Source organism: Bos grunniens, chromosome 16, assembly GCF_055505025.1.
Source record: "Bos grunniens cultivar Pamir isolate PY7600 chromosome 16, Bosgru_T2T1.0, whole genome shotgun sequence".
NCBI lineage: Eukaryota > Metazoa > Chordata > Mammalia > Artiodactyla > Bovidae > Bos > Bos grunniens.
The window spans coordinates 61,043,445-61,057,439 of NC_141180.1; the positions used below are offsets into that span (position 1 = coordinate 61,043,445).

Here is a 13,995-nt window from a genome sequence, read left to right on the forward strand (position 1 = left end):
GGGTTATCCATAAATTTTGTTGGTATTATTGAATCATCCTTGAATGTTTCCTGTAAATAATTGTGTTATAATGAGATAAGCATTAGATAACCCATTTATGTATATGCTCCGTTGCTCAGTCCTGCCCGACTCTTTGCAGTCCTATGGACTGTAACCCACCAGGCTCCTCTGTCCATGGAAATTTCTAGGCAAGAATACTGGAGTGGGTTGCCACCTCCTACTCCAGGGGATCTTCCAGACCCAGGGATTGAGCCCACATCTCTTGAGTCTCCCTCATTGGCAGGCAGATTCTTTACCACTGCGCCAGCTGGGAAGCCCCAGTAACTCATTTAGTGCCATCTATCTGTATTTTTATACTACTTTTATTCTTATTTATATCAAGATGCACTTTTATTTCCTTTAAAACTTCTTACAGGTTTTTTTTTTTTCTTCTTTTTTCACAATTAACTTTCCAGAAGCCTTTGTATTTTTCTTATTTTCCCCTTGATAGCAGCTCCCGTGGTTTTGCCATGGATTTCCATTTTTGTCAAAGGTATTTCTTTAAGGTTTTGAAAAATTAACTAGATTTTTACTTTTTTAAAACATTTGTGGAATGATTTTCCTAATTTCTTCATATTGTTTCTTAATGGGCGACCCAGCTCACTTGACCTTGTGAACCCATGTGACAGCATCGTATTTAATGTTCATCAAAGTGACCCTGAGGCACCAAAAAATAATTTAAAATGTGTTATTTTACTTATATACTACTTTTTGGTGGAGTATTTCTATTCTTCATAAGTAATACTCTCCAGGATCTTATGATCTAATGGGTAATATGCACATGACAAAGTGAAAAAAAAAAAAAAATCTGGCACATTATGTGATGAGAGTACCCACAAAGGTAGGAGAACCTGGAAATCATTTTCTGCTAGGGTGGTCTGAAGATTCCATGAAAGCTTGGAATGGACTGTGAGTTGAATGCTGAGCCTTGGAAGTAATTTTAAGAAGGAAAGAGGGGCAAAGATAGCTCATCCTCAGAGGGAAGCCTGAAGGACACAGCAAAAATGGAATAAATCAAATTGGTGCATCAGGAAGTTCATGTAAGGTAATCATTGTAATGTTGCTGGAAAAGTAGATGAGAGTGAGATGGGAGCAGAGATTTTGTTGGCTAGATGAATATTTTATATTTATTCCGGAGGCCATAGGAACTTATTGATTTTTTTTTTTTTTTAGTTGGGTTAATGACATGATCAAAGCCATCATAGGCAGAGGAATATGATCGTGGTATGCAGTGTGGATTAGAGGGGGACAGGACAGAGGCAAAGTGCCCGAGAAGGTAACTGCAATCGTCCAGGTGTGAGCTCACACAGGCCTGACTTAGGGGCCTGTCAGAAAGGCCTTGTTGCAAGGGATGAGAATGTAATTTTCAAAGAGGAAGAGGAACTGGTTTGAAAGGAAATATGATTATTTTGTGTGTGTGTGTGTGTGATGAGGCATTTCAGTAGAAGTTAACAGTAGTGGGTTAAAAGCGGGGCTGTGGTGTGGGGTCATGCCTTGATACTGGAAAGTGAACAAAAATTCATACTGACTTCTCTGGAACAAAAAAGGGAAGAAATGCTGTTTGGAAAGCATTTTTTCCCCCTTTCTAGCTAGTTATTATTTGGCTCTTCCTAAGAAAGCAGAGGCTTGGGTTTCTTTTTAAATAAGTACAAGGAGCGCCATGCAGAATGGGTTTCCCAGGTGGCGCTAGTGGTAAAGAAGCTGCCTGCCAACGGGGAAGATCCCCAGGAGGAGGAATGGCAACCCACTCCTGTATTCTTGCCTGGAAAATTCCATGGACAGAGCAGCCTGGTGGGCTACAGTCCATGGGGATGCAAAGAGTTGGACACTACTGAGAGCAGGTGCGCGCGCGCGCGCACACACACACACACACACACAGAGCCATGTAGAATGCACAGATCTGGTAGTAGAATATTAATTAACCCCTAGAAAATGACTAGCAACACTCTTGATGCAAAATAAATTTTCAGCGAATCTCACAGTGAAAAATGATTCATTTAAAGTTAAGATTCTAAATCCTTTTATTCTCAGCCATGACCCAGCCAATCTGGTTCCTTTGACTTATCCTTGGTTTTCTGTGAGTGTAATACAATAACACCGTAATTTCTCTGAGGAAGGTGGTGGTGTTGTGCTTCTGTTGATACAATTAATATTGCTCTTAATATTTAACCTATTATGTTAAAAAGTAGTTGCTTTTATTATTATAAATGCCCTGAATTAGAATGCTAATTTAGTCAGTTTTGATAGGCTCATCTCAAGTTATAATGTACAGGCTTTTTTCCTTTTTTTTTTGAAGTCATGCATCCTTAACCAGGTTTCCGTACTTAAAAGTGGTTAGGTATTACTTCCTGTTGAATTAGCAGTTGCTGAGTAGTTGAGTCTTTCTACAATTCTGCAATCCACTAATGTGATATTTAATGAGGAGACATCAGTCTGGAGAAAGGTAGTCAATATAAATCAGTGTTTACAAAGTGTGATTAACTCTGAAATATTTCATCAATGCTGTGGTCCCAGGCAGACTCTATGCTAATTACTAGAATCTGTGCATGTTTCAGGGGACTTGGATGGACCCTGAGTATTGCAAACATGGAGCAGCAAAATTGCAATTATGCTCGGACTGTCTCTGATGACAATTTATGCATTTGGTGTGATGACCTCCCCCTTCCCAAGAGGGCAATAAACAGAATGCATTTTCATTAGAGATACTAATGCACTTAATCACAAGGGGAAAGGGTTAGGAAGTAACGAAGGACCTTCCAGCACTATGTGACAGAGTTGATAGGGGAAAGAGGCTTTATTTTAAAGGCAGCTTCTCTACAAAGCTGCAGGCAGCCCCAGAGCGCTTCCCACACCCTGTCATTGGCCCTAATTGAAAGATTTCAAGTTAGAGTTTGGATCTTCTTCTGATGACATCCTTATCATTTCACATGTATTGTTACTAATGTAAATGATGTAGACCGTCATATTAAAAGTATTATGTCATAGCTGTTTATTTTTGTATCTAACACTTCCATGCAGTTTGAGTGTTTGGGATTAATTATGCAAGTAATGTAATAAACATGATGATGATGGTGATGGTGATAATGGTAATGATGATGGTCATGATGGTGATCATCCATCATCAGTAAACATTTTCCAAAGAGTAAAATTGTATTGTAAAGCTCTGGTAAGTGATGAAGTGAGAACTATGTAACTTTAGTCCCTGCCCTCAAGGAGCTTACTGCACAGTTCCAAATTAGCCTGCTGATCATTTCACAGTGAGATTTATACTGTTCCGTGTCAGAAGGACAGGAAGCCTGATGCATCAGATGATTAGTAGCCAAAAGAAAGCCAGGATGGATGGTGTAGTTATATGGTTTTGATGTTTGTGTTTTTTATGGAAATAATCTGCTGGGAAATTTCTTTTCGATCCCAGGATTCTGGGAGACTGCTGCTTTGCTTGAATGGAAGAAGCATAATGTTTTAAAGGCTAATTTTAAGCTCAGTTTTTTGAAGAACTTCACTGTATATCTCCTCTGTAGCTACTCATCATTCAGTGCATCTTCAGTGGTCGTAGCTGAGCATCTGGCTTCATGATATTTGCGACACCCTCATGATTCCTGTTGACATTTATTTGAGGGAAGAGGGCAGAAGTAGCAGAGTTGACATTATCAGGGGGATGCTCAGATTGCCTGGGTCTTGCAAACCTAACAGCTTCTTTTCTTCACACTCTGTGTTTTAGGTAATATAGAATATAGCTGCCCTGCCACGAATGAATGTGAAATCACGAAGCGCAGACGTAAATCCTGCCAGGCTTGCCGCTTCATGAAGTGTTTAAAAGTGGGCATGCTGAAAGAAGGTAAGGCTGGGTGCTAGTGGCCTTGTGCTTTGGGTTGGGGATGGGAGGAGGGGATGTACAGGGAATTTCAAAAATGTTAGAGAAACCGGGAAATGCTGGGGTCACAGTAAGTACCCTGAATCTGGTGGCAGAATGCTCCTTCTGTACGCCTGAGCTCTTGATCCTTCATGCCTGCTTGACATCGACAGGGAGGGACAAGGTAGGACACGTCTGATGTGCAGCTAAACCCACAGGTATGTTGGCAGTGTGGGTTCTTTTCATCTTTGCAACTTGCAGAAAGCGGAGGGTGAAGAGCAGCTAAGAGGCTACTTAGTCATTGTCGTTTTGCTTTCTTCTCAGTACTACATATACAGCGAGAGCCCCTCATCTTTACTGAGGTGTCATTCATAAAAGTTGTATATATTTAAAGCATATGATTTGTATTTCATTATATATATATGTATAGTGGAATAATCACCATAATCAAGCTAATTAACATATCCATCATTTCATTTCATATGTTTACCTTTGTCTTTCTTTCTTAAAAATTAATCTTAGATGTAAAGCATTTGTTTTTCTTTTCTAATCTTATCTTAGGGACTTATTTTCTACTATAAAGACTTTATAACAGTGCTATTAAAATTGTTGCTTTCAGTTGGGGATAATAGCAACAAACACAAAACAGTAACAGTGAAGATGTATTTTGTGCTAAACAAATTGCCTAAGTACACACACCAAACAAGCCATAGAGACAGGAGCTGAACCCAAATAGATTCTAGAATTCATTCAAGTCCTTCACTCATACTAAAGGTCCTGAAATCTTTGTATGTTTCAAGTATGTCTAGTGAAGCTTAGAGACAGAGAAAAATTGTTCTTTTCTGTGGGAAACCTCAGTTTAATTTTTGGTTTATTTTGAATGTATTTGCATGTATGTATGTGCTTTTGTAGATGTGAATTTTACATACTACATTTAGATTTTACTGTTTCTTTCTCTTCAGAAAATTTGCCAATGTTTAAAATAACTGATAATTTTATACAGTAACAAAATTAAAATACAGTGATTGAAGTTTGAAAGAAAATGAGGTAAATTAAATATTTAAATGTGTTGTTTTTATTGAGTCATAGACTGTCTTATTCCTGGGGTCAGCCTTATGAATTTGTATAATTTGTTGTTACTGGAGATCACCTATTTTTTTTCACTTTTAAATCCGAGTAGATCCAAGTGTTTATTTCCCATGAATGAACCAGAGCTTCAGTTAGCTATGGCATCAACAGATCTCATAATTTTTCCTGGCTTTTTCTTCCAAGTTTTTTTCTGTGAACAATATCATTGGAAGATGAGTAGATCAGACAATATTTGGGTACATGGAATTCACTCTGTTTTTCTCTTGTTCACTAAGATGTAACTTCTCCCTTAACTAAGAACAACTTGAAGAAAAATTGTAAACAGACAAGTGTGTAACTTTATCCTTAAAGCCTTATGGAAAAAGAAAGAAGATATTTTGCCAAAAATAAAACAGAAAGCAAATTGCCTGCAGCCACATGGATGGACCTAGAGATTATTGTCACACTAAGTGAAGTAGATCAGAGAAAGACAAATATCATAGGATATCACATATATATGTGGAATCTAGAAAAAAAAATGATGCAAAAATAAACTTTTTACAAAACAAAAACAGACTCACAATCATAGAAATCTATGATTACCAAAGGGAAAATCAAGGCGGGGTGGGATAAATTAGAAGTTTGGGATTAACGGATATATACTACTATATATAAAATAGATAAACAGCAAGGACAAGGAACTGTAGCACAGGGAACTATAATCATATCTCATAATAGCATATAATGGAAAAGAGCCTGAAAAAGATATGTATATATATAAATATATATAATGGGATCACTGTGCTGTACACCTGAAATTAACACATTGTAAATCAACTATTCAGTAATAAAAGAAGAAAACAAATTACCTATTAGAATGATTATATATATTTTATATAAAATATGCCTATTTAAATTTTATACAAATTTATATTTTGATAATTTATATTAGTATGCACACACTGGTGATGCGTGTATGGAAAATGGAAGAAAGCACAAAGATTGGTAACAGTGTTATACTGGTGAATAAAATTAAGGATGAGAAATGCTTTTGTTTTTGCTCTATAGCCTTTGGCACTGTTAGGAGTTTTCCACAGTGACCGTGTCTTACATTTATAATCCATTTCCTAAATATTTAGTAAGTTGCTCTCATATGCCAGGCACTATTCTAGGCTCCAGAGATGCAACAGTGAGAATGATGGATGGTGTTGCTAGAGGAAGCTTATGTGAAAAATGCCAAAAGGACAGCAATTTTAACAAAGGAAAACATAATCTAACAGTAACAACCCAACTCATAGGACAAAGAGTTTTCCTCTGAGTTAGAACAGCGGTGATAGCTGACGTTGTGGTGGAAAACCTTATCTTAGTGATTGCCTTTAAACCCAGTAACAGAGTACCAGACAAAACATATTTCAGAGTGTCACAAGTGATTGATTGATAGTCACTTTTGGTCTTTGTTATCTTTATGTTGCCACTTAATTGAGCTGTGCACACATTCATGTCAGTTGTGTCTGACTCTTTGCATCCCTGTAGACTGTAGCCAGCCAGGCTCTTCTGTCCATGGGATTCTCCGGGCAAGAATATTGGAGTGGGTTGCCATGCTCTGCTCCAGGGGACCTTCCTGATCCAGGGATCAAGCCCATGTCTCTTATGTCTCCAGCCTTGGGAGGCAGGTTCTTTATGATCTGGAAAGCCCCTAGTTGAGCTATAGAGACGTATGCTTATTCAAAAAGGCTTAACTTTTGAGTTTGGAGTTGAGGAACCTCTATTTTTCAAAAGCAAATCAGTGTTTTAAAACTGTTGTAAAAGTAATGTATCAATTAGCACTTAAAAAAAACTTTTTGGCCATACCACGTGGCATGTGGGACCTTAGTTTCCCGACCAGGGATTAAACCCACACCCCTCTCGCTGAATGGGTGTCTCCTCAATTTGGATTGTTTTTTCAAAAACTAAAGTACATCGTGATATGCCTCCATGTCCAATAGATAGAATTTTTTTTCATTAGTTTGATTTTACTGCTACAGTGTACTCACCTATTTGTCCTTCCAGGTTTAAGGAAGAAGTAGAAAACATATTTTCCCTTAAGTAATTTTCCCCATGGTGTTTTCAGGCAGGCGCAATCTTGAAGGGTGGTTAGAGTGACTGAAGAGGTGTGAACTGTGTTTAATTAAACATTGTTGGTGAAAGTAAATGGGATGGGTGCTTATCTATAATTCACACCTCTTCAGTTGCTGTTATCAAGCCTTTAGAGGGACTGTTTTCAAGGGAATTGCTGCTATTGCTGATATACTCAAAAAATAATTTATTTTCCTTTACTTCCTTGTGTGCACTTTGGTGGAAAAATATCTCTAAGCCCCCTCCCCCAAAGAGAAAAGAGGGGATGGTTATGAGTAAATATGGAATACTCTTTTTTCTTTTGTCCTTAAAAAATACAGTGAAATATTGTATTACACACTGCATATAAATGCACGATTATATTGGGCCATCTCCTTGCCTCAAGACTTACCTTCTCAGCCTGGAGAGAATGATACTGTCTTAAATATATCTTTATGGATGGAGAGGGATTTCAGTCCCATGCAGTATGTCAGAGATCATGATGTAGTAAATCTATTCAAATGTAAACCTGTTCAATTCAATTACCAGTCCATAATAAAATTTGCCTCTACAACCCCCGTGTTGACCACAGCAGTCCATACAGGCTGATGGCACAGCGGGTCTGGAAATTGACAGACAAAATCTATTTAAACAAAAAACAACATTAGTTCTAGAATCTGAAATGAAATCAGATTTCAACAGCTTTGATGGGAACCTTCTTTCCTTTAACAGATATTTTTATTCAACTAGCCAAGTGCATCTTAGATAAAATGCTGCCTGAGGGAAATGAAGACATTTTCATTAAAAAAGGGGTTTATAGAAAAATGAAACTTCCGTTCTTTTAAAAATAATAAGCCTTGGTTTTATTGACTGGCATTTCTACTAATGATGTGGGACGAAGGAGTGGCTTAATCAGTAAACAAGTTCAGTTGCTTCACACTGTATGGGATTAAATTCTTTATAAGACGTGGCTTCTCATTAGTACCAGAATCCTATCCAAATGAACTATGTTTGTCTTTTTGTTTTTTAGTTCTGTTTTTTTTTTTTTTTTTAAGATTTGTTTTTGGATGTGGGCCATTTTAAAATTTTTCATTGAATCTGTTACAGTATTGTTTTGTTTTGATTTTTTTGGCTATGAAGCATATGGAGTGGGATCTTACCTCACCAGCCAGGGATGGAACCTGCACCCCATGCATTGGAAGGTGAAATCGTAACCACTGGGCCACCAAGGATGTCCCACATGTTTGGTTTTACTATTAGAATTTCTGAATCAAAAAATTGTTATCAATGGAAGCAAAGAAACAGTTATGTGAAGAAAACGACAAAATTCAACAATAAAGCAAAACTGTGAGAAGTACAGTTAAAAAAAAAACAGAAGTAGCTTGTTTGAATCCAAATAGTTGCACCATTTCTGCATCCTGAAAAATCCCCTTCTCTTTTCTAGGTTCTACGTTCCGCTAAGGAATGATGGGCCAGGATTATTTTTTTCAGCATTATACCATACTGTATGTCAGGGAAAACCCATCTATTACAAGATATCTGGTCTCAACATTCCCTTTTCATTTTTTTCAGGTATTGTTTATTTGAAGGAGAAAACAAGAACTAATCAAGGTGCACCTATAAATCTGGTCAAGATTTATTTTTATTTTGATCTCTCCCCCTTAGTTATTTAAAAGGTATTGCAGGACATACAGGTTCAGTTTTCCCTCTGTCAGTGGCAAACAGAGACATTTTATGAAAGCAATAATTATTTTATTTAGGTATAGAATTCACTGATCAAAGATTGAAGAAGGGCTTTTTGTTCGTTATTGGCGTGATGGGTTTCACCTTGGCAACTCAAGTATTTTTCCTTGACTCTTGTAGGTGAAAACAAGAGATGCACATTTGTGTACAGTGTTATATTCCTCAGCTAAGCAAGCCTGCATGCCACAGTACAGATGAAGCCAGGCAACATGGCAGACTGGTTTGGTTATTTCATGACAAGAGAGTATGCTTTTTGCTTTTCCCTAAAAAAAAAGAGTTTACTTAACATTTCTAATCATCACTTTTGTCATCTGAAAAATGATAGTGCCAATAATTATATTTGCAAATAAAAAGTTTGCAAATAAACTTTTATTATTGCAAATAAAAGTTGTTGCAAATATCCAGTAAGATACTGCAGGTTAGGTGCTCAGATTAGCAAGTGGCCCAGAATCAGGAGCAGTTCAATGTTAGCTATCATTGCTGGTCAAACTTTATGGTCAGGTGAACCTAGATTCAGGCCCCGGCTCTGTATACTCTTGGACCTGGGGCAAGATATATGACCTCTAGGACTCAGTTTCAGCCTGTTTATTTATAAATATAGAATTTAATCCTTTGTCTACCAAAGAAAATGGACAGAACACACACATTTTTAAATGTGTGCAAGAAGACATATAAGAATTCTACTAACCTCTTAGGTACATTAAATTTTACTGAGGTAATTTTGATATCAGAGCATCATGGAAAAAACTGAGGAGAGAAATAAGTTTTAGCACAGCTCCATATTAACCGAGTTCCTCCCATGTATCTGGCAAAACACTGTGTTTCTGCTTTTGATTCTGGTTTTTCCACTACCTTGCATTGTTGTTTTCAGTCCATTCAATTCTGTCTTCCTTTCCATACATGCTGGGGAGCAGTTAAGCTAGTTTCTTTCTCATATCTTCCATTCCAAACTTCTATAAGTTTTGTTAAAATAATATAATGTCAGAACTTTCCTAGTAGTCTAGGGCTTAAGACTCCATGTTTCCATTGCAGGGGTCATGGGTTTGATCCCTGCTCAAGGATAACTAAGAACCTGCCTACTGCATGGCATGGACAAGAAAAAATGATACAATCTCTATAGGAACATAATACTAAAATATTAATTTTCAAGTGCCTTCTAAGTACTTCCTCTGGAGAAAAAAACAAATGAGTCATTAAAACACAACAAATGATACAGTTATGTGTTTAACTGATAACTGTATTTGCCTTTATAAAGTAAGCTTCTGTTATAGAGGTGCTCCATATAATCCCCTACTTTTTAAAAATCTCTAATACCATGAAGATGCCAGGTAGACAATTTACATGATATGGTAGAACTGTGAGTCTTCTTGTTCAGTATCAAGTCAAAGCAGTGGCTGGAAATCAGCATTTGAAATGTTATTCAGCGTGGAAAGGGCATGGGATATTACAGTTTCATTATCAGCTTAAAACCTCATTGGGAAAAGTGGGTCCCTGCATGTCAGATTCTCATTAATCAGATGAGGAGCTCAAGGATTAGAGTTTTAGTAACTTACCCAAGGTCCCATTGCAGATCAGTGGGTATGAGATGAAAGTCCTATTCCCAGGTCCCTCCTGTAATTGTATCATAGCATGTTCCAGCCTTGGCCCAACAAGGGTCTTTCATTCTCCAGCTGTGGGTCGATTGCCCAGCATCTCAGCAGAGCAGGCCATCTGTGACCTGAAAGATTCATTTAAGGGTAGAGAAGATGGGAAACAGTGCTGGCACTCGGGAAACAGCAGAACTTATAGGTTTAACAAGGGATATGTGCCCAAGATACTGGTATTAATGGCATTCATAAGGAAGGGACTTTTCCTTAGGATTCTGAATGGGGAAACCAGGTTTTTCACCTGGAGTTTAATGAGGTCACTGAAAATGCAGATGACTATGGGGATCCGTCTAGGAAATGTCTTTACAAGATAACTCAGCAGCCGGAACATTGGGCATATAGTGAGTTGGAGAAGGTGTTGTGTATCAGGAGTGGTGGAGGGAAGAATGACAAGGTTACTGTATTGTATGGAACAATATATTCAGGTCCATTCATTTTGGTCAAGATGAGTTACTGTCTGTATCTAGATAGGTCCCTGGGAAAGAAATTAGCCTGAAAAAGTTTGAAAATCTAGAATGAAATCTTTTGTTTTCATTTCTTGGTTCTCTGGTATTGGGTGGGCCAGAAAGTTCATTTGGGTTTCTCCATGCTGCCGCCGCCAAGTCGCCTCAGTTGTGTCCGACTCTGTGTGACCCCATAGACGGCAGCCCACCAGGCTCCCCTGTCCCTGGGATTCTCCAGGCAAGAACGCTGGAATGGGTTGCCATTTCCTTCTCCAATGTATGAAAGTGAAAAGTGAAAGTGAAGTCACTCAGTCGTGTCCGACTCTCAGTGATCCCATGGACTGCAGCCTACCAGGCTCCTCCATCCATGGAATTTTCCAGGCAAGAGAATTGGAGTGGCGTGCCATCACCTTCTCTGGGGTTTCTCCATAAGATGTTACAAAAAACCCGAATGAACTTTTGGGCCAATCCATACCTTAAAAGGGTCATGCCATCTATGCCCTACTTAAATCCTTTGACTTTCCAAATCATTTAAAACCCATCAAGAGTTGCCAGTCTCTATAGAGTGGAATGCTCTATTCTTTTGCTCTGTCTCATAGATTAGTAAGACTGACCTCGTGTTTAGGAAATGTTTGGGTAGGAGAAAAATGATAGAATATAGAGAATTCCTCCACAGTAGAGGATGCATTGTCCAGAGATCCTGTTTATTCTGATCTATCTCATCATAATCCATAGGATATCCTTCCTATTTCTACTTTTTAGTTTAGAGAAGGTATCATGTGTGTGTCCATATATACATAAATATGAGACCGAGCACAGATTATATGTTTATTCATTTAGCTGCCATTATATTTCTCTGATCAGTTGTCTGGAACCCCCAGGATGTAAAGAAAAATTATCCCAGAACTGTTTTCCCCCAACCACAGCTTGTGTCTTGATTTATATATGGCAGTGGGAACTCTGAGAGTCTTCTGGGTTTACCCTATCAGCAGGAGCAGCAAAGAGCAACTAACTTGTCTAATTACCCTTCTGTTTCATATCTCCTATTTTAATAAAATGTTCTTTAAAGACTGTAGCACTTTCCAGGTAGATTTTCTTTAAAAAATACAAAAGCTACTCAGGCCATTTATTAACAAGCAGATTTGTTTTTGCTTACTTAAAGAACCTGCTTAGTGCAATTTATCCTAGTGAAATATCTTTTGTAAAAACCTCTGAAGAAGACATTGCCAAGGTGAATTTTTTTTTTTTCTCCAAGTCTAACATCATTATGCTGCCAAGTCGAAAACAGAAATTATTGGTAGGGAAATTTGGGTTCCTACTGCCTTCAAAAAGCAGAACAAAGAAAAAGAGAAAGCTTTAATGGTATTCAAGGAAAATATTTCTGTGTTAGATGACAGTTAATAGAACTGCATTGACCTCACTGGTATTTCTTGCACTCTCTGTTGTAATATTATCCTAAGAAGCTCCCTCATTAATGCAGAGTATTAAACAAAACTCCCAAGTTATAATATAAGCAATAGCAAAGAGCACCTTTTTCGTGAGCTTTGTCTTGACATTAAGCCGTTGGGAATATACTTAAGGTGCCATGAAAACTTATTTCATGTACAGTTGCTGCACTGCCAGATGGTGGCTTTTTTTTTTTCCTTGTGCTTTGTTGGTATGAAACCTGGATAGTCTTGAAATGAATAGCAAGATTTCGAGGGTAAGAGTAATAACAGTTACTGGTGAGTGCTTAATATGCCGTAGGCTATGTGCTCTGTGCTCTAGTTGGATTTTTTTTGTTGTTGTTAATCCTTACAATGACTTCCAGAGTTGGGTATTTCCCCATTTCACAGAGGAAAGAAAAACTTACAGAGATTATGTTACTTGCCAGAGTTCTCACAAGGCTTGATGGAGTCAGGCATTCCAGCTCTTCTGCCTATGTGCTGTATTTGTTTAATACAGTAGGAATATTCAAGTGTATATTTAGCTTGGGATTCTTCAGAAGCTATGGGTATTATGAGATACTGAGCTCTTAAAAGATTACTTAAATAAACCTTTTTTTTTTTTTTTTTAAACTAGGGCTCACTCGATTGCTTTGCGTTCTTCACTTACTTTCCAGAAATAGAATGGACTGTGTCAAAAGGCAGTGAGTTTCCCATCAGTATGAGAGCTGATGCAGAGAACAGTTTCAAGGATCACGTAGGGATTAGACTAGAAGAACTTTCATGTGACTTCGCACTCTGAGATTCTTGAGATCGCAACATAAACTTTAGAATAACTTGTCAGTTATAAACTGTGTGAATAAAGTACCAGCTACACGCAAGCTGTTCAGTTCCTGGGAACCCAATTTGAGAGTTCTCTGTTTCTGTTAGTGCATGACATCTTATTTAAATCCCAATTAGAGCAGAGGGGAACATTTTGTTCTGTGACATAGTTTTACTCTCTGGCTCCAATTTTTAGAAAGCCAAGTTCAGAACAAATTTCCTTTGAAGTTTTGCTTTTGTAAAGAGGAGTGAGTGTGATTCACTGACTTTGAGTGTCAGTCACCTCAGTTGTTTGGAGGATGTGGCCAGAGTGGACCTCTGGGATATTACAATCTTATATGTCTTATAAATGAGAAAAATTGAAGTACTAATGTTTTAAAGATTTGTCTATGATTCTGTATATAATCCACGTGAGTTTTGGACTATCACAAATTCCCCATGGATCTCTGGTTCTCTGGAACCGTTTTATATTTATATATTTGTCAAAAATGACAATTACATTAGAAATGAAGCGGATAGATTCTCTCCTGTGAACTTAGCAAAGGCAGCACTGAGAATTATTTGAACTGAATAAATCTGCCTTCGCTCGCCGCATTTGTGTGAGAGAGGACAGAAAGATTGAAATTATAAGGAACGGTTCTTTTAGCTCCCTTCCTCGTGTTTTAATGGGAATACTATTAAAAGTTAATCATTTATTTGATTGTCCTCATTTGTCATTTCCATTTGTGAATTTGAAATAGGGAGCCAGCATTTATCTACTACGCTACCAATTTTTATTCCTCTTGGATTATTAAAAATCCCCAATGGGTTTTGCCCCAAGGGGGAAAAAACCTGCTTCAACATTTGCTCTTGCACCAGAAGTC

The 13,995-nt window shown here is 37.7% G+C and overlaps 1 protein-coding gene across 17 annotated transcripts in view; it reads left to right on the forward strand.

The window, feature by feature from the left end:
• Positions 1-13,995, forward strand: part of ESRRG (estrogen related receptor gamma) — a 695,415-nt gene that overhangs the window by 521,108 nt on the left and 160,312 nt on the right. For all 17 annotated transcript variants that reach the window (XM_086345306.1, XM_086345308.1, XM_086345300.1 and 14 more), the window contains one exon: positions 3,761-3,877. In XM_086345306.1, coding sequence (XP_086201432.1) covers positions 3,761-3,877 — 117 coding nt within the window. The remainder of the gene's footprint in view (positions 1-3,760; positions 3,878-13,995) is intronic.